The sequence below is a fragment of the Passer domesticus genome, chromosome 6 (genome assembly GCF_036417665.1).
Source record: "Passer domesticus isolate bPasDom1 chromosome 6, bPasDom1.hap1, whole genome shotgun sequence".
NCBI lineage: Eukaryota > Metazoa > Chordata > Aves > Passeriformes > Passeridae > Passer > Passer domesticus.
Genome location: NC_087479.1, coordinates 32,928,311 through 32,949,991, shown reverse-complemented (window position 1 = coordinate 32,949,991; position 21,681 = coordinate 32,928,311). Strand labels below are relative to the sequence as shown.

The window sequence follows — 21,681 nt, the reverse complement described above, 5'->3', positions numbered from 1 at the left end:
GTAGCAAGGGCTGAATACAGTCATGCACTACACTTCAATAAAAAGTTCCATTAATTTCTGGAAATTGCAAATTCCTTATTCTAGAAAAATGAGGGTTGAGGAATAAAATTCCAGTCAGCCCAAGGCAAAAAATAAGTTACACTGAAAACAACATCAAGAAATAGATCCATTAGATTAGAAGTTTCATTTTGTTTTACCTGCATGTGAGGGGCATTCAGCAAAGCATTAAGCTCCTGTCCATCCTTATGGTGGCTGGGTTTCAAAACACTCTGTACCTAAAAAGAAATCAAGCAGTAAAACTCTAAATATAGCCAGTGATTTATCAATCCTCCCTCTCCTACTCAAGCACAACCCCCTACTTCTTACTTGAGTAATTACTCATTTTACTGAAAGTAAAGTATATCCATGTAGTTGTTACACTACTGCTCATTGATTAATCTGGTACACATTAGGAAAACATGCAATGAGACCACAGGACTAACCCAGCACATCTCGCCTCAGTAATAATCTACCAAATCTAAGTTGGTATCCAGTACCTCATACACATTTGTCAATACCAGAGATTGGCAATGAGCTCAGGTATCACAAAGATGCACACAAAAAAATTAAACTCTAGACAGTGAGAGTTAGGGATTTCGTGGCAGTGAAATCAGTCACAATGAAGTGTATTATGAGGCTATGCTGGGCTTTTAAATTAGAGTAATTTCTTATTAATGTGACTAGCCTCCCTCTTCCTTAAAAGCAGATTATCATATTCTTACTACACAAACTATTTCCACCAACAGCAAGGCCAAAGATTCCAAGACAGGTTTTGCAACGCATCCTGGAGCTCCTGTCTCAGGAAGTGCGCAAATCAAAACTTCAAAAGGTCCCTCCCTGGAATCCTGATTTCTTTGTCTGGTTCCAAAATAATCCACACTAACACAAGGATAGTTTTTGCTCAAGCAGCTTCAGCTGCCAAAGTAAGTTTTCCTTCTCATACACTTACCAAACGAGCCTTGCCATCATCTCTTGCAAATACTGGTATGCTCATACAGAAAGCCAAAAGCAGGGAAGCTCTTACATAAAGGTGAGGCTGAAGATACTTTCCAAAGCCATCATCCCCTGGCCTAATCTGACCAAAGGCACACAAGTGCAACAGCACTTGAATACAAAGACATCAAGAGCAATTATACAAATCAGAGCAGCAGTTTTCAGAGAAACAGAAAGCATTTTGTTCCAGAGCTTTTGATTCTTACAGATGAAGTTATGTGACATCAGAGAATCAAGAAACCAAAAGTTTCAAAGAGAAAATAATTCTGCTTTTTGTATGATCTAACAGTATCTAAAGGTTGGAAAAGCCTCTATATTAGAAGCAATTATCTACAGAAATGCTAACAACTATCTTGGATGCTACCACAAAACAGCACTGAAAACTTTCAAGTCAAGACACTTTTAAATTCTAGGAGAAGCCCCTAAACAAACGGTGCCCATGGAGCAAGATCCTTATATTGCCAAGAGAAGTGTCACACTGAACATGCTCCTGTGCTTTGCAATAAACGTGGCACAACCTCCAAAAGCCTTCCTTCAGCAATTCCTAGAGCATGCCTCATGGGAGCAAATGTAGTATATCTTAAAACAATTGAAGAAGCCAGATTTACATAGTTTCTTAAAGCGGTTTCTTTAAAATCACAGAGAACGGAAAGAGTTCAGCTTCACAAAGTTCTTACTTCAGTCATATGTCTAAATTAGAAAGGACACCTGGCTTAAACTGAATTCTAGGATGCCACACAGCAAACAGAACACGACAAAAGACATATTTCACTAACAAGTTTTCCTCTCTTTTGAAAGAAAAGATTCTTCTATACAAAAGACTTTCTCATAAACATTTATTTAAGGTCTCTAACTTTCAAGGGACTTTGAAGAAGTCACAAGAAGCCTTAAAGCTTTATTTATCAAATCTTTATGATCTTTTAATAGGAAAACCTACTCAGAAGCAACTTGGAAGTCTTCCAAAGAACACAATTTTCTGAATGCAAGGTCAGAGACTGGGAATTTCACAGTGGAAAAGAAAGTAATCTGGCTCAACCAGTTACTCTGTGTGCAGTAAATATTCCTTATGCAAGTTGAATTTCTGCTTTGAATAATTTATTAAAAATTTTAATATACCTCCCCCTGTAAGAAAAGCATAAATCTCTCATTTGTTTATTTAATGAAGCTCTAGGAAAGCTTCAGGCTGCCCTTTAGACCACTTATTACAGCAGTAGTGCTGCTTGCCAGAGTCCTTTGTAACTCATGGTAATAAATCCCAAAAGTTATTTCTTAGCTTTATCAGACTAAGAAATTTGAAGAAGACTGTCATTTCAGAAGTGACACACTACATATAGCACAGATGATCCACACGGTGTAGGTGGCAATACCTGTACTTTCTTAACTCTTCAGACTAGTTTTTATTGTTAATCATGTTACCTTTAGACCAAGAACCCTTTCCCCCCCAATCCCTGAAGTATCCATTTGGTTTCATTACACACACCACAATCTGTGGGCATGTATGATGGAGATATGTGCTGGAGTGATACTAAGCATTCAGAAATTAACTGCACCTGCAAAATTCTGTTGTTGTTTACTGGCAGGTGAGCAGGACTGTCAGATGGAGCATACATACACGTTCAAGTTATGAGCTGCCAGTGCATCCCCTCAACAGTACTGATCTAGTTTATTTGTCTGATTTTGCAGAAGTAAACAGTAGCAAGTCTAAAATATTTAGGAATATAGTCTATATAAATGGAGCCTATTAAGTATATTTAAGAGCAGGAACATCTTTAAGGCATTTGGTATGTGCTGTTACAGGCCAAGTCATAAACTGTCTTGAATGCTGTGTCAAATATTCTTATAAGGTCAAGATTCAGACCCCGTTCCCATAATCCGTGCCCCCATCCTGGTCAAGTTTAAATGGATTTAAAATCAATTTAATTACACTTGATGTTTACCAGCTATTTTTATTTGAGGCTTGGAGTACACCCCATTACATGAAGATAAGCTTTCTCAAATAAATTCCTTAAGATCAAGTGCTTCACACCACCTTTTAAATTCAATTGAAGTTTCTTAAAAAGATGAGAAAAAACTTGAGTTGTTAGTGACTGGTTATCAGAATTGGTGGGAAAATTAACTGTACATGTATACTATCAAATTCAAGAATTTTCTAAAGAGGACTAGAAAATTAAAAAAACCCTAAATAATATTAATTATTAATTTTCTTTTAAGGGAAGACTCTTTTATGCTGCACTGTGCAACTGTGTTGTAAAATGCCTTTTCCTGTTAAGAGATGTTCTCTTCCACAGTACAAAGCTGCAAACAAAACATGTCTGTAGCTTTAAATTGGGACACACACTCCAAACAGTTTCAGAGTTAGACACTGTTGCTCATGACCTGTTCACTAAAATATGCACACTAGCACTACCTGCTATTTAAAATTAATGTTATGCATGTATCTGCTATTTTTCTTCCTTGTAATGTCTTCTGGCTTTTATCATCTAGATGTTATCAGTATCTTAAATGCAGGCTTTTGTAAGTGTCTTTTCAAAAACACCCTGAAGTAAGTAAATGAGCTGCTTTCTGGGGGAAGTTTCTTATGCTTACGCTTAGAGTAGAAAAAGCTAGAGACAATAAAAAATGAGAGTACAAGAAAAAACTTAAGACATGCAAGATGAACATGTTGTCAGGGTTAAAAAATACCCCACACCAACAACAAATTCAGAAAACCAAAACAAAAACACCACCAACTTTTCCAAAGCAGAAATAATTTCCTTCCATACTGCTACATAACTAATACAGAAACCTTTCAAAAATGAATAAAAGATCTGAAAACCTAGCATAAGATCCTCTATGCAGGCAAGACAAGGAAGTACAAAGTGATGTGAATGGAGGCTTCAAGGTATCCTCTTGAGACATTCCTGTCAGACACAGAAATATTTGTCCTGAATTTCTGGCTCTATCATTTCAGGATATTATTGCAAAATACAAGTCACTTAACTACACAAGAAGCTGAGTCACTGAGAAACTAGATTACATCTGAAAATGGGAACAGACATTTGTAATATATTGAGTTTTCAGGAATTTCAAGGCTAGACAAGACAGGGATGGGAGATCAAGAGTCAAAATAAGTGCAGTGATTTGTCTTTTATGTAATAGTCTTGTGGATAATGATCAAATTCTGTTGGTTAAAAAATTTTGGATAAATGAAATACTTTCCTTTTGCTTAACCTTTTCCTGACTGGTAAGAGACACAAAACTGGCTTTGCACCACCTGCTGATTTTAGGATTTACCATATCACCTGAAAAGAATGTTGGGAAGGTAAAGAGTAGTGAGAAATGGGGAGAAACATCAGAGTTTGGAAAGAGACCTAGAGTTTTCCTAGGCATATTTTCTTCTTGGAAACTTGTATTAAGTAGCAAATAGAAGGTCATCATATTAATGAAGGGAAAGAATCAGCTTTCTTAAGGGTTACATCTGTAACACCTTGCATTATATATGAAGGTTCAAAAATTCTGTCTTGCATTTGAATGAAATCCTAAACTAGGCCTATGTAAAGTGGATGACTGGGGGAGCAGCTTACAAACAGAAGGTAACTGAAAAGGCTCCTTCAGACTCACAGACACAGTGAAGAAGCCCAGTGAGGAGTCTGAAGCAGGCTACAGACAGATGAATAAGCAAGCCAGAGGGAAGCTTACATGTACTGCAAACATATGATCACAGTGGGTTGATTAGAAATTTTCACAGATTCACAGGATATTCTAAAGTACTTCCACCTGCTTTTGGCACAGTCTTACTGACAAACCTAAACAAGAAAATCCTAAGCTGAAGTTTAATCAGCACCTGCACCTTTAGATTGTATTTAAATGATGTTCCTCATGAGTCAGTAATTTCTTCTGCAAAAGAACTACAAGCTTGCTACAATGCTGCTGGGCTTACAAGATTAAAGTCTAGTAAAAAAAAGGAGAGTGGAAAAAGCTGTTGAAAAAAAATACTTCAGGGAGAAAGAAAACCAGATCCTAAACCAAACAAACTAAACAACCCAAAAATCCCACCAACACACACCAACGTGCTGCCACACAGAAATACTCCAGCCCATGCACCTGAGTCAGTTTGGTTTGCTGGGTGCTAAATGCTGGAGCCTTTATCCAGCCCCTGGATCTGGATTTGCTGAACACTACAGTGCTAGGCTTGCACTGATGCTGGTATTCAAGCTACCTAGGTCAAAGCTAACAAAACTTATATAGGTTTAAGACACAGCCACCCTTCACTACTATATATACTTGCACCAGAACATGGAAAATTGTGACAAAAGCTACTGAGTGACCCTTTAGAATATTTTAACAATTTCTAAAAAAATGCATCAGATCCTACAAAAGAGCTGTCATCTGTCAGACCAAAAGAAGTTTAATCATAGCAGTAATTAAAGCATTGAAATTAAGTATTAAGGGATCTGTTGCTCACTTTAAAGCAGAAGGCTTGTTTCCAGTATGCTTGCTATTCTCAGAGACGACTCCCAGTCTAAGAACCATGGCTCAACTTAGAGCCAATCTCTCAACTCACAATAAGAGAGAACTGTAACTCAGTTCCTGAATGCTTGAAATAAAGAATACCAACGGAAAGGGAGTTAGATTATCAACAACCACTCCCTTTCCCTATGTTTAAACATAGTACCTTCTCTGTTACATATCTATCCATGCTAAAGAGGGAGTTCCTACCCCCAAAATATTTTTCTGGTTACTGTTTGCTGTATCTGGTTTTTCCAGATTTCCAATCAGTGACTATTATAACCTCTTTCATATTCAACATTCAGTCACTCAGACAAGCTTGACAAGTATGCATTTCAACAGTAGCTATGATTATAGGTTTCATGTATGTCACAAGGATGCATTCTGTACATACCTCTTGTGCTAGTTCTTGTGCATTGGAGCTGAGAGGATATGGAGGGCTGGCTTTGTTCATGTGGACTGTAACAGCGTTGTGGATCTTAAATGCATTCTGAAAATCGCTATTTTGAACAAGCTGTAAAATGAGTGAGATATCCTCTTGACTCTGAGGGTCTACCAAAACGTGCTGGATATGCCTAAGAGAATTTAACAGTTCTTCCACTTCTAGGTAAGAAATAACAAAATACAAGTAAGATATGAGTTAACAAGAATGATAACTAATATTTATATTAAGAGTTATACAAGTTTTTTTTTTACTGTTCAGTTTTTAAACCAGCAGTGATATATGCAAGTTTATTAGTTATCCGTTATTCCAACTTTTTTGAAGCAGAATGTAACTGAATTAAAAGAGTAAAAAAAGAAAAGGCCCCAAGTCAGTAAGAGTAGTAAGACTTTATTGCTAAGCTCATCTTGATACCCCAAATATTCACTGATACTTTGGTTTACCTTTCTGTGTGTACCTATCATATATGGTAGAAATCTATGTATCTCAACTATATATTGCTCATAGAATGAATGTAAGATAAGTAAACTACATCCAACTTAATAAACATAAAATTATGCTCAGTCTTGGCACATTAAAATAAAAAGGATGAAAAAATATCATCTGCAAACATCTATGAGTTTTGAAAAGTATCTACAGCAAAAGAAAGTCCACATCTTTTACCTACATGAATATGAGTTCTGCTTGGGCAGTAAAATATTTGAACATTTTAATAACCAGTTTCTGTATGTTTGCAGAATACTACACATGTACTACATTCTGCAGTTTCAAGAAGTGATCCGATGCTTTACAAGTGCTTTTCAAGGACTTTTATATTCTTTTAAGCCAAATCAAATTTCTGCTAAATAAGTCACTTCTCACAATTAAGTACTTCAGAAACCACATAAAAGAAGGAATATGAATCAAAACCAGGTAAGAAATTCTGAAGCAGACAAGAAAAGAAAAGCATGTTTTGAACCTTAAATAACACACGTTTTCACACATTATCTGAAAAAAAAATCTGTTCAGCCACAAGCAGCTGGTCAGCTAACATTTTAATATATTCAAGTAAGCTAGAACTTTTGAACCCTGGTGTTTAAAGAAAATGAACAGTAAAGAAAATCCCAAATTTTAAAACTGTCAGTTGATACTGATAACAAAATACCAGCTTTGAGAGTAATTTTAAAGTTTTAGCAGCCTTTGTTTATTTATTATGAGCTAATAAAATCAGGAACACTATTAGGACATCAGCTAAATTGCATTTTTAACATGAAAAATCACAGTAGATATGACCAGTACACTGAACACAAGCCTAGACTCAAAATTTTTGGCACAACATAAAAAAGAGTTGATAAATGGGCACATGAAAACCATAAAGCATAATAAAATATGCATTTCCAAGAAGTTGAATTGTTTTAATTTTGGGCAAACCATATCTACACACAAGCTGTCAAATCTGAGTTTTCAAGTTAAGTCTTCTGTATTATAAAAGGAAACAAACAAGCCAGGGCTGCTACTCTTGTACTTTACTGTCTGCAAGACAATTAAAAAAACAGTAATAAAACCCCTCCAAAATAATTTCACACATGCTCCAAATATCCTACCCACCAAAGGTCAAGGACTTCTTCCTGTAAGCACCAAGGGAACAAAGGGCAGTAGGACAAAAGCTGCACAGAAAGCTTGGATACTGGATGTGCAGGATATTCCACTGCTGATATCCAGTACAGCTCACAACGCTAATTATGGTAGCCAATGTCTCACTAGGAAACTGTATACACAATATACTGCTTATCACACTGGGAGAAACGCCATTTGGAGAGAAGGCTAAAGAACACTCCACAGATGAGAATATTTGCTAAATAGGACATTGTCAGCTGGCAAAATTCTCATTTAATGGAGAATGCACAGTACTGAAGTATATCTTCAACTCAACTGCCCAAGTCTAAGGAAGTGCACTATTTTCAAGCATAAAGAAAAAAAAAGGTATGTGAAACAGATGTTATTGTATAGCTCCTGACACCTGCTTGGTTAAAAAACGTACTAACTCAAAGTGCTATTTGTTACGGTTATTGGATTCAAAAAGCAGTGAGATACTAGAAAAGAAAATTGCTTCTTTTATGTCTTCCTAATTATTTTACTCCATTATTCCTGAACTCTTTCCTATATATCTGAAAATTCAAATTCATACACATATACACACACACACACAATTCTAATACATGTTGCATGTAAGATATGAGTCCATACAGGAAGACAGACATCTTACTCTGTATCTACAACAAAGACATCCTGTTCCTAGATGTCTTTGCATATTCTCTTTTTAGCCCTTTGCTAGTTCCTTCTGTGCTGCCCTTTCTTACATACTACCACAGTACTCTCTTCCCTGCGTAATTCCCTTCTACACTGAGGCTTCATCTGCTGGATACCAAAGCTTTATACCAAGTGATTTGCCCCCACCACGAAACAGCAAACAAATACCCACCTCAACACAATTATAAAACAGAAATAATGCTCCAAAGGAGTGAAATGAAGTATTCCTCAAAAGGTAACACTCCATTTTCTAGTCACTTGTTTAATAAAAAAACCACACATAAAACCACACACAAATCTGGCTTTATGCATGCCTAATTCTCTCTAGACTCCTGCTTCTGAAGACTATATCATAGGTGAGATTATGATGCAGGGTTTGGTTTTCCTTTTTTTTTCATTTCAGTCTTTTTAAAGTAACAATACAAAAACCACCAGGTAACAAAAGACTCCAGATATTTCCTATAAAAAGGGTTGTCTTGAAGAAAAATAAGTTCAGTAAGACCAACATCTGCGTTTACTCACATAAAAGTCAGGGTTCTTTTGCAGAAAAAGTCCATTTTTTAATTGCAGATCAATTAGCAATCAAATACTGGATTTTGTCAAGTCTTCTTTTGCATGAAGTGCTGCAGCCTTTTTCCATTGGACTATGAAATGGCTGGAATGTGACTGAGCACTGTGAGATATACACATTAATCAAAAGACTGCCAGGGCAAAAGTATGCAACTGCAGGGGAGGATGTGCAGTCACAGCTTAACATGTTAGATTAGAAAACTAAGAAAATAAAATAGATGGTTTTTATCACCTTAAACAAAAAGTTAACAAGAGCAAACTTAAGAAGATAGGTTTTATTATATCTCAGCACCAATGTCTTTGTTCCCAAACTTTTCCATAGAGTAATCTGTGTGCTGGTACTAGTACTTTAATGCTTCAAATATAATTTAAATCACATAGCTAGGAAAAGTGATTTTGGATAAAACAGTATTTCAGAAAGTTTATTTATAATATATTTATAAGTAAGTTTTGGCCAAGGTATAAAAGCAAAAAATAGGTAGCTTAAAAAAAATAATTATCACTGTAGCCAGAAAAGACTTACTTCAGAAAGGCTTACTTCCATGAAATGTCAGTTACTCAATTAACTAAAATTAGCTGAATGAACCGTAGGAAGCCAAAGAAATCTGCATTTTATGGAAGTATATTGCTTTGAAAAAGCCAGTAAAAACTTATATGCACATGTGCTAGGGGCAGAGACTATTATTTCCATTTAAACAGCTGTCTAAATCATATACTGTTTTGATAGTAAACATGCCCTTTAGCATTCTTTTGGTTAAGTCTCTTGTTTTATTTTTATATATAAATTCCAACTTCTTTAATCTAGTCTGTTTTCTTCTATGATGATAAAAACATTAAAGAATTGGCAAGGATCTGCCAAACTAGACACTGGCACTCACAAAACATTTTCCAAACTAAAACTACAGACACCTAGGTCAATATTGTTACTTATAAGATGTATCTTCAGGAGAAGCTCTACAGATTAACACATACACACACAAAAGCAAAATTAAAATCAGTGTTTTGAAAAATATCAAAGAAGGATAGTTGAACATCTCTGTCATTCAGTAGCAGCTGTCCAGTTTTATTTGGGGTTTTCCTAATTAATCTCAGAGATTTGTGAATGTGACTAAGCCCCTTAAGTTGGACAGTAAAAGTGGAAAGACGGAAGAACCAGATGCTGTGTTACAAATGTTATAAAGATTAACCCAGAAACTGGAAAAAGGACACACTTAAGAGCAGAAGAAAATTTTGAAGGCAGAAGCCCTTCACTGAATTTAAATTTAAACTCTGTTTTTGACAACACTAATGACTGAATACAAATTCTTTAGGGACTACATAGGTTAAAAAACCAGTGTATTTTATTTAGAACTATTTTTTTCTATGTTTGCAACAATTCAACATCATAGCTGTGTATAATCAAAAGCACTACTCTTAATCATAGAATCACATAGTGGGTTAGGTTGGAAGGGACCACAGTGGGTCATCTGGTCCAATCTCTCTGCTCGAACAGGTCATCCTAAAGCACACTGCACAGGATTGCATCCAAACAGATCCTGAGTATCTCCAGTGAGGGAGGCTCCACAGCCTCTCTGAACAATTTGTTCCAGTGCTTGATCATCTGCACAGTTCTTCCTCATGTTCAGGTGAAACTTCCTGCCATCCATTTTTGCCCATTGCCTCTTGTCCTCTTGCTTGGCACCACCAAGAAGAGCCTGACTCCATCCTCTGACACCCTCCCTTCAGATGCTCACAGACACTGCTGATGTCCCCTCTCAGTCACCTCTTCTTGAGGCTGCACAGGCCCAGCTCCCTCAGCCTTTCTCCAGAAGAGTTGCTCTCTTGTTGTACTTCACTGGACCCGCTCCAGTAGCTCCCTGTCTCTCCTATCCTGAGGAGCCCAGAACTGGACACACGCTCCAGGTCAGGGCTGAGCAGAGGGGCAGGATCCCCTCCCTTGACCTGCTGCCAATGCTCTTCCTAAGGCAGGGTCTCATTTACCTTGGCCACAAGGGCACTGCTGGCTCATGGAATGCTGAACTATAAATCCTCTCTTCTTAAATCTTAAGTTTACTGATCCAAATTACAAGACCCAAATTTCGATTACAGAAGTGGACCAAGTCACCCAGTAAGTTTTTTCTTCAAGATGAACCTCATACCATGTACTATTTCCTAATTTATCACTTTCCACAGACACACACCTCCATAATCTTCTTGTCCATGATGTCTGGCATTTCTCTTCTTACACCCAGTATTCAAAGAATCCTAGCTTCCATTCAATACCAATTTCCCATCTTCTATTCTTGCTGAGCCAAAACTAATTTCCTCCTTCCAGCTTTTCACAAATGCTTGGACAATTGCTCAGCTTGTCCCACAGCTAGTACCTTTCTGAACTCCCCACTGTGAGATTTCAAAACCTGCCCTTCATCACCACAGTAATTTCTTCCACTGTTATTTCTCCTGTTCAAACAGCTTCAGTCTACACCAACTCCTAGCTAGTTCTCCAGTATGTCAAACTGATGTATGTTACTCACTTCTCAACCCTGCCAGCTTCTATGGGTAGCTGCTTTTTGCCCATTGCTTTGCACCAATCCTCCCTCCATGATCTCAGCACCTCCAGCATGAAACCTAGCCCCAGCTTTCTAATTCCAAGTCACACTTTCCTCCCTTCTCTAGCTTCAATTTCCAATTCCTTCAGCAGTCTTCACAGCTTTTGGCCACCATGGCTAAACAACTCCCAACTGAAGGCACTTTTTTACTGTTTGACATCCATTTTTGTATCTTCTGATTTGTGTTCCCTCTAAGGAGAGAATTTTACAATCAAATACCTAACATGTCATAAAGTTAACTACGGAATCTGCTTCTCTCAAAGAGATCTCTCAGCTGACAAGCCCTGCACTAAAAAAGGTACACCCTCCTTGTTTGTAACTGACCCTGCTCTCCACAGGAGGCTGAACAGGATGACTTCCTGATGACCCTTTCAATCTAAATTTTCCTAAAGAGGGATTTGTACAATAAGGATTACCAGAGGTTATAGAACAGAGACATGTCTTTAGCAGAATTGCTGGTCAGGCACACAAATACTAGAGGTGAAGTAAAAAAGAAGAAATTAGCAATTTCATAGCTATTTTTCACTCTGTATTCTCAACTACCAGCCAACAGGAAAGAAAAAAAAAAATCAAGGAATTTTGGTGCAACCCAGAAAAAAAGGCTGCCTTTTTAAAGCATTCTGGATCTCTGAACAGGTATGGATTTTGAAAACTGAACGGGGCTTCCACGGATTCCCAGTGCATCTTTTTCACTCCAATGACATACATTTTATTTAAAATACTTATGTTTGAGGAAGAAAGTTTCTAACCTTTCTCTAAACAACCATAATTAAAACAATGACAACTATGAAATGAAATATTTCAGCATCCATTTTCTTTAAAAATTATTAACATTACATTTTCATCAATGCGTAAGCAGATTTTCATAATCAACACCAACACTTTAGGAGATGTATTGGTGCAACATTTTTATCAGCTGGTAATGCAAGACAGAATGGGAAAAATGCACTAGCGTGTTTCTCCCTGAAGTGTCAACAACCTTTTATTTTAAATGACAATCTGTGTTTATTCATTCCTTATTCTGGTCTACAGTTCATCAAACACCATAAAATTGGGTATTACTTACATGGTTTTCCCCAGTCTTAAGAAGAGAGAGACATTAACTTAATTAATTATCATCCACAAGGTATTTAACTGTTCCCCAAATGGATCAGTTTTGAAAAGTCACTTGCTAAGGCACATAGCCTGAAGTTTGGCTAAATAAAAATACCCCAAACCACAACAAATCTGAAGGACAAGAAGACTTTAAATTTGTTTATGAAAAATTAGCTAAGTTAGGTTTCCAGTGGCCTAAAAGAGCATTACTATCAAACAAATCTTTACTCCATTGGCCCACTCACTGCATTTTACCTACCTAGTGTTTTCACAGTGTAATGAGGACTCTCCAAAACAATCCCTTCTTCTGTGTCAAATATTGGATTATCTATTCCAGTTTTAGGAGGAATTTGTGCTAGTTTCTTTAGCCTCATGGAAGCGGTAAGGTCCAGTTCTTGTTTCCTTCCCTCTTCTTCTCGTCTGCGCCTCATGTCCTCCTGCTGCTGGCGGATTCGCTCCAGTTGAGCACTGCGCCGCATGGGCATCATCCTGGAGCCCAAGTCCCCAGGGCAATCAACAGCCATTTCTCTGTGCTTCTGAGGCTCCTCAGGAGACACAAGATCCACATTTTTTGCTTCATTGTCAGAGTCTTCTGTGATATGTCCATTCATATGAGAAGTTGTCATGATTATTTGTAATTATGCTTATGCTCTTCAAACCAAAATGCTGCTATTAGGCCAGTTTGTGTTATGATATTGTGTAAAATCCATTATAGATTCAAAAATACTTCCATTCCATCACAAGACACTTGAAGAGGCATCCAGGAGGAAAATCTAATGACAGATATTAAAAAAAAAAAAAAAAAAAGAAATTAGCGAGTAATTCAACAAATAAGAAAACACCTAAGGTTCCCAGGCATCAGAACAATGGAACTTTGCATCCAAATTTACATAGTGGTTCTTCCCCTACTAAGAACTACAGAATCCTCACAAATCTGTTTCACATATTTTGGTAGACTTCAAATGCCAATGTCAGAAAAGGAGCACTGTTCAATCATGAACAGCATCAAAATAATGTCAAAATCTCTTTTATTCCCAAATTAAAACTGTGGTGATTCTGTACTTAACACAATTTCAAATAAGCAGTTTTCAGAGAGTTCTCACTCAAATTTTAATTTGTACTTTCATTCTTAAAAATTCCAACACAAACCATGCTTACAATCCTGCAGACACTAAATATGAAAAACTTGTTATAAACAACATGTTCCTAAGCAGCTGAGTATGCTGAACACAAGCAAAGATATATGCATTTATTGTTTATAAATTGAGGCATTTTATGTAAACATTGCTTCCTGGATTCAGAGAAGGCAGATCTGACAGAGTTAATCCAAAAGATACTATCTAAAGCAGACAGGAGCTGCACTTACACAATTACAAGTACAGATCAAGTCCTAGGATAAGGGTTTGGACAATTCTGTTCAGCAGCTACTCTTAATACTTCCCATAGGTATGCATTAAAGAAGGAAGGATTAAATACAAGAGTTAAAATCCTTGTGTGGGAGTACAGACATACAGATTTGACAGAGAATAATAATTAATCTCCACAGTCAACTATGACATTCCACTACACTGCACAGTAGTAGTGTGTAGTTGTACTACTACCATAATCTAGTTTCTTATTCCTGATGGTTCAGGCTAAAGAGCGTAGGTGTCCTGATAAATATAAACACTCATCTCTTACATATAATACATGTAAGTGTGTGTTTTATACCACCCTGCCTTTGTGTCAGTGATCCTTATCCACAATCTGTCCAATTAAAAGGTCATCAAATTAACAAACATGTGCGTACCATATCATCAATATACTTAATTTTTCAAGTTACACTTTATCACTTTTTTTAAATTTACTGAAAGGAAATAATATGAAATATCTCTAAGTTTTATTACACACTGGAAGAACCAAGAGAGAAAAAAAACCCTAAAAACCAAAACCCAAAATCACCTACATTCTTATACCAAATGTTTGTGTTTGGAGGAGGATGGGAAGGATGTTTATGCTGTAATTAAGTTGAAAATTAAATATCTATAATTCTGTTTGGGAGGAGCAGCAATAGAAACTCCTACACAAGTTTTTGCCAGCTTGCAATTCTAAAAATGTAGAGCTTTTCATTTCCATGAGGAGTAGCACACAGCATATAGCAACAATAAAATTATTTCCCTTACTTGTTTAATCTCTAGCCCCTGCTACTAAAATAATTACTAAAATCTTTCCGATAAGAAAATTAAATTAAAGCATTTCTGTGGTAGTAAAAATTCTTTTTGTGCCCTTATAAGACACTTAATTGCACTCCACTGCTCAACATCCAATAATCAGCATTCACACATTCAGAAAAAAAACTAGGGAAAAAAAGCTGATCAAAACCTGCATGGTACTGGGGCTAGCACTGCAAGTACCCCACAATTACTCAGTGCCTGTAAATCCTTCAGTTAGTGCCCAACTTAGAACAGCTTTTCAAAGAATAAAGCAACATAAAATTAGCATTTAGACAGGGTTATATAAAACACCACTTTAAGAAAAAGTTCTGTGAAATTCAGAGAAAGGTGGATAAAAATTTAGCAAAATGATCCTCAGGAAGCTGCACTTCCCCTTCTGAAAAGGCAAATTCTCTGTACAGAAATACCAATCCCCAAAAAGGAAGCCTCATTAGGAACAATAAAATTGCAAAGACCACTATTTTAACTGTGGACTGAAGATAATACAAATTCTTTTAAATTCAAATTGTATTTGCCATAGCTTGTCTGAACACTGAAACTTTTCAAAGCTACATTCATCTCTTTTCAACTCTGACAAGCTGAAAGAAAACTCACATTCCTGAGTCTACAGGGTACAACCAACAGGTGTTGAAACAATGAATAAGGTGCTGAAGGGATGAATAATATCTATTTAATCAGCTCTAAAAAAGAAAAACAGGGTGTGAGGACGCATAAGAAGTAAAACACAATTTTATACTCAATCGTGTGTAAGCTAAGTGATGTCACACTCTCTAGTGAATCTTAATCAGAAAGAATTAGCAGAAAATTGAGTTGATGGCCAAGGCTTAAAAGCTGGTCAAGAATATTTACAGTGGGATTAGCTACATATCCTCCATCAAATTTCAAGTGCCAGCTACAAAAATGGCCCACCAAAAACTCATATCTGTATATAGAGTGAGGAGATTTAAAATCTCTTTAGTTCAATAATGTGATTAAAGACAAGAGAAAAATATGGTCTGGAGTAACAGGCAACCTTAGTAACACTGCTCACATTTTCAGTACAAACCGCGTGCAAGACACAAAGGGCATATAAATTCTTTGAACAAGGTACCAAGACATTTAAGTCACCTGTGATAATAGCTGCCTACTTTCAGTATTCAAGATCCGAGTCAATCAAATAAAGAAACGAAAGCTACAGAAAATCAGAGCTCTCTTGCAGTCACACTTTAACAACAACATTCAGAAAACCACAGTGACAATTTAAGAATTTTGGCATTTTATATACAAATTATTTCTGGTATCCCAAAAAGCTAGATACTTCTAAAACCAGCACTAAACAGTACGGCAAAAAAATAATGCTCAGACTATACAAAAGATGATACAAAATATCATACTATCAGGCAACCTAAAATTTGACCTTATGGAAACATCAAACCAAATACACAAAAGCTGACCCCAGATATAACGAGCTGGTAATCCATAAAAGCATAAGCATGCTGCAAATCTGGAATGCTGAACAACTTCCTTTAATCAAAGAACTTCTGATAATGGGTGACCCCTTCCAAACCTAAGCTCCTCTCCTTGTTGTCTCAGGTCTGCATCAGACACCACAAATCCTCATCTCCAGCTGTTTTGGAAAAATGCTACTGCCCAACTGCAATAAATTAAATAATCATGTAAGGAAAGAAAAAACCCAGATCACCTCTCAAGTCCCTCTCCACAATGGTCCTAAGGATGCAAAATATTACACTGATAAAACCTTTAATTTAGTTCTCAAATTAAGGTGTGGCATAGCTGAAATTGAACAATAAGATTCAGCTTAAGGGAGGTATTAGGAACAGAAAATTTTATTTTAACCAATATGCATGGCATCAAAAGTCATAAGATGAATAAATTCAGAAACTGTTCTGTTGGTTTTTCTTTCTAAAGGTTCCTTTTGCAATTTGAAAAATTCTGTGACAGCAACAATAATGGAAGGTTGTTACACCAAGTCTGTTCTCTGCAAATTGTGGATTAGCCAATGAAACAGATTTTCAGTTCAAGAGAAGCTTATTTTACCAAATTAATATTTAGTTCTATGGAGAAGAATTTGCAAACTTACTCACTAATAATAATTTTTACTACTTCATATGTACAATCCATATAATAACATTTGTAACTAAGAGAATTCCTTTCCATTTCAGAACTTGGTAGTAGCAGTTCCTATACTTTCTAGATATGTACAAGAGTCTGTTACAGCTTGATTGCTCAAAGTTTGATAGGGTTAAATCATGGCTTTGAACATCTTGCTTTGAACTGCTGATATCTAACTGGGGAATCTCAGTGTTTCCACATGACATGTAGAGCTTTTCAAAATAAACCAGATTTATGACTCCCTCAGTCCAACTTCGTATCACAAGTCTTACCAACACAGTCCTGGAGAGTGTATGTGAAAGTCTCTTCTTCACAGATTACTTTTATTTTTGGCCTCCACAGGAAGACTTGTAAAAACTGATAATGTTAGGAAAGCTGTTAAAAAACTGCACTTCATTCACTCTGGTCACCATTGGGCATCATATAAAATTCTGACTGGGATGTAATTATGAGCAGCAAACAAACCATATCTCTGATGCAAGTTCATAACAGCAAAATTAAAGAAAATGCACAAGTACTGTCTTAGTAACTATACTAACTATTCTCAAAAATACTGTATTTTACAAGCCACCGTTCTTCATTCTTCACAATGTCAGGCTCCTATCATCTTTTTAAACATCCTGAATACACTAAACAAAGCACAGACCCCAAAAGCTTGGCAAAACAATCAACATAAATAAATGCAATAATCTTGGTGTGCAAGGCAGATGCTAGAATAAAATATATACTAACAGAGACTGAAATAGAAGTGCTCTAAGGTGGTTTAAATTTTCACTTGCTTCCTGGGGACTCTGGCTGGTGTGCATAGCAATCCTAATTGCTTTAACAACTAAATTCTGTACAGTAAAATTAAATTTGTTTTGCTTCAGTGACTTCCAAAGAGCAAAAATTACATTTTCTGGAGGCTGAGGTTGTGTGTTACATTTCAGCAGTGTTTAAAATTCTTTCATTGCTAGAAGTATGATTAGACCTGATAGTTCCCTTTTTAAAATTCATTAAAGCTGCAAATTCTGAACGACTGCAAGGAAGTTCAGTGCTTACCACCAGTGAAATTTCATTAGTTTTGGCACAGATTAGAGTATAAAAGCCCAACCTACATTTGTAATTTTAATATAAACACAAGAAATAGATATTAAACATTAGCACAGTACAAGGATTTATCATCAGCTTAAAGCCATATACTACAACAGACATGGTGTATTAAAATACTAATTAAAAACAACTGGAAGATGAATTCTAGGTTGCTGAAGTGGATTAGAAATTAGCTTAAAATCACATACAAGATGTTTCCTGATACCTGAACTACTAATAAAATACGATCATAAAACTGCTACAGATCTCTGCCATGTATTATTAATGGCTCACATAATAGTGTGTCTTCTGTACTTCAGATTCTAGGCAAGGAAAACCTAAGCCATAAAAATCACAAAGTACCAAAGTAAAACACTTCAATAATTCTACAAATGGAAGCTCGGTGTAGGAAAATAAAAAATAATTCCCAGATTTCCTTGCATCATCTGCTATGCAGCATTTTTTCTTCAATGGGATTTCAGTGAATCTGCAAGATTAGGAAACTTGCAAAGTAATTACATAAAGAAAAGCACAACACAAATCACGTTGCACAGCATAAAAATGACTACCATACTTGATGATAGTTAAAGATTAGAGTTTATGACAGAAAATACTTCACAGATGTTTCCAATGGCTCTTAACAGTACCTGAAATAACTGATATAGCCTGGAATGGGCTGATGTTTTGCAAAAATAAGTAAAAGTTAGAAAATTTATGGCAACTTGATATCTCTTGTCTTTAGTTTACCAAAAAAAAAAAATCTGTAACGAAAAAAGAATCTTTACACTAGCTTTGTAACAAGTTCAAGAAAATTACTTTCTGGCATGGTTTGTTTTTTCAGTCTAATATTATTATTTAAACTATTCTTTCCTATAACTAGATATTCTAGCACAGACTCTAGTATTGGAAGCAAACTTTTCCTTTAATATCCAGCTGACACTTGTTTTAATAATTCCAAAACAGAGTTCATTATAACACCTGTCAAGCAGAGTAACTCAGTACAACATGTGAATTTTAAAGGGCTCTCAGACATGCCAAGAGGTTTTAGCATTCCATGCTCACTTAAACGTGCAAGATATGTGAATCAACAGCAAAAAGGGCTAAACCCTCAAACTGATCATTATTTTCACTGTTAGCAGTTTCTAAGTTACATTTGTACCAGGACAGAAGCAATGTTAATTTGCAGCATCAAAGCACAGAGAAATTGAAATGAAACTGAAAATTGATGAAACTGAAAATTTAGATGCTAAGGTTAGATTCCAGTTTTATAAGTAGTATAAACAAACTGCTCAGCCTGCAAACCTGGGACATTATAAGCACATTTTTATATCACATTGGTATTACATCTAAGAACTGTAATCTATTTAAGACATCAGATTTTATTAGGCTTGTTTATCTGTTAATGCAATGTCACCAATCAAAAAAGCCACAGCTCAAGAATGGGCCTACACTATCAACTTCAAAAGAGACAAGGTGACTCCCTACAAGTCAGATACGAACTAAGTGTTTTCCATGAAAAACAGGCACCGACAGGAGATGTACAAAATGTCAGTCAGCAGCCACCTCACTCAGACCTCCTTTCAGCAACAGCACCTTTGCAGTAAAATACATGCAAGATACCTCTGCAGCAGTTGTATGAAGAGGGAGGAACAATTAAGGCTTATTTAAATTCCTGCCCATCTCACTGTGAAAGCCAAATGCTGTGTGTTCTATCAGCAGCAGCCTGTCTTGGTTAGCATAGCAACAGTGAGCTCCTTTAATCAGCTAAAATTGATAGCACAGGTCAAGCCATACACGTGATAGCACAGAACCACTCCACATGAAGCTTTTTTTCTACTGCGTTTATCAACATTTTTTCTTTTCAGTTACACTAACAAAGTGCTTCCTAAGTTGACCGAGATTTGAAACAATTGTTGAAAACACTAAGAATAAACATAAACCACAATTCCCTCTGTTTTAAATAAACACTACTACTTACACATCATTAATTTCTGCTTTTTAGATCAAATGAAAAATGGATAGGAAGGAGAATAAAGTTACAGCTGGGGTGAGAGGGAATGACAACAGAAACAAACTAGAGTCAGTTTAAAGAAGCTTATTGCTAAAAGTCACAGCTAGACAAAAAAAAAAATTAAAATACTTGTGGAGGTCAGTTAAGCAATTCTGTAACATAGTATTTATGTCCTACGTTCTGTTCATATTTTGTATCCTCTATAAAGTTTCAACACAGTTGTGCTGACAAGTCCTAAACAGCGGTGAGGAGCACAGCAGAGGGCAGTCTCTGCAGCACTTAATGAAAACCTGAAAAAAACCCAAAGCTGTTTCAAAAGAGGGCTCACAGAAACATCCAACACCACAGGCCATTAAATGGTCTGCCGCCCACATCACCTCAAAACAGCACACAGATACACCACCCCAGCATCCCACCATGGCTTAGATTAATAGGCTGCAACTATGCATACATTTGAATACTCAGTTCTAATCAGATCTTTAGCACCAACAATCCCTGTGACAAAACCCGTTTATTTTCTATATAGATATGAGTGGATAACATAGATGCCTACAAGATGCAGTGAAAATACAACATAATAGTATGAGGAAAAAGGAGTTATCTTAATTTACTAGTTTTTTAAATGTTTAGAAACCTTCAAGAATAACAAATGAAGAGTAAAGAAATTCCTAGAATTCCTGGGATTGTTAACAGACCTCACAGGACAGCCAGAAGCATGCTAACAAGACAGTAATTTCTTATCACCCATTCACAGCTAAGACTTCAGCTTTCATTGTCTTAAAAGTAAATATGCCTGTCCTCACTTTAAACGGTGGTTATAGTCCCTGTGAAGTTAAAAACACTGCTGCTATGTTAGTTCTCTAATAAGATTCCTCCAACCCCCTTGAAACTGTGTCCTTGTTGGCTCAGGCTCTTGCATTCTGGTCTCCTTTTAACCCCCGTGTTTTTTAGCATGTTATTTTTAATGCTTGCCACTGCTTCACTATGTAAAACATAGTAATAATAGCAAACGTTCATGGGTACTAGTATGTATATGACACTGTCACTTCAAAGAGGTGACTGAACCAAAGCTAAATTAATTAATCCCAAATTAAATTGAAGTTACAATGTTCCACAATTTGCACCTCATCTGCTGTTTAAATCCATACAAAATGGCATTAGTTTAGTATTCCACAGCAAGTTATTCTTAAACCACATTTACAATACTCTGAAGGAAGACTAACTTCTTCTTTACTTATTTTAATACGCCAATATCTGCCAAATTCAATTTAGAAACATCACCTAAAGAAAATGGAAATACAGCTATTCATCTAAACCTTTCATCCAAAATGTCAGCTATCTAATTCAACAGTCTTTAGAGATTATACTGGGACCAAGACTGTCTTCTAATTTTGCATGATTGAGCTACAGCCTTTGCAAGTTCAAAAAAGCAAAATCTTACAACATTATGTAACAGATACATGTGCTAGCTTCTTTCATGTGGCCATCCTCCTCAGGCTCTCTTTTTAATTCTATTTTGCAAGATTAACTGGATGTGTGTCTGGGATGATTTTAAAAGCTTTTTTTAAATGATCCCCAATGATATAACCTGATTAGCTGTGTCACTGTTACTCATAGGTATGTGGGGGCGAAGGGGATAAGGATCTTCTGACTTGTTTTTCTGACCACAAAAATAGGTTGAAACTTCTAAAAATTGACATTCTCAGAAACAGGATATCAATCACCAAATGATACAATTATTCTATCAGCTTCAAAGGATTGACAATCACA

The 21,681-nt window shown here is 36.2% G+C and overlaps 1 protein-coding gene across 2 annotated transcripts in view; it reads right to left on the bottom strand.

Annotated features, from left to right (window-relative positions):
- Positions 1-21,681, bottom strand: part of PALS1 (protein associated with LIN7 1, MAGUK p55 family member) — a 54,894-nt gene that overhangs the window by 14,844 nt on the left and 18,369 nt on the right. For both annotated transcript variants that reach the window (XM_064424243.1, XM_064424244.1), the window contains exons 2-4: positions 12,768-13,277; positions 5,915-6,127; positions 198-275 (exon numbers count right to left, since the gene is read on the bottom strand). In XM_064424243.1, coding sequence (XP_064280313.1) covers positions 198-275; positions 5,915-6,127; positions 12,768-13,130 — 654 coding nt within the window. In that variant the 5' untranslated portion in view covers positions 13,131-13,277. The remainder of the gene's footprint in view (positions 1-197; positions 276-5,914; positions 6,128-12,767; positions 13,278-21,681) is intronic.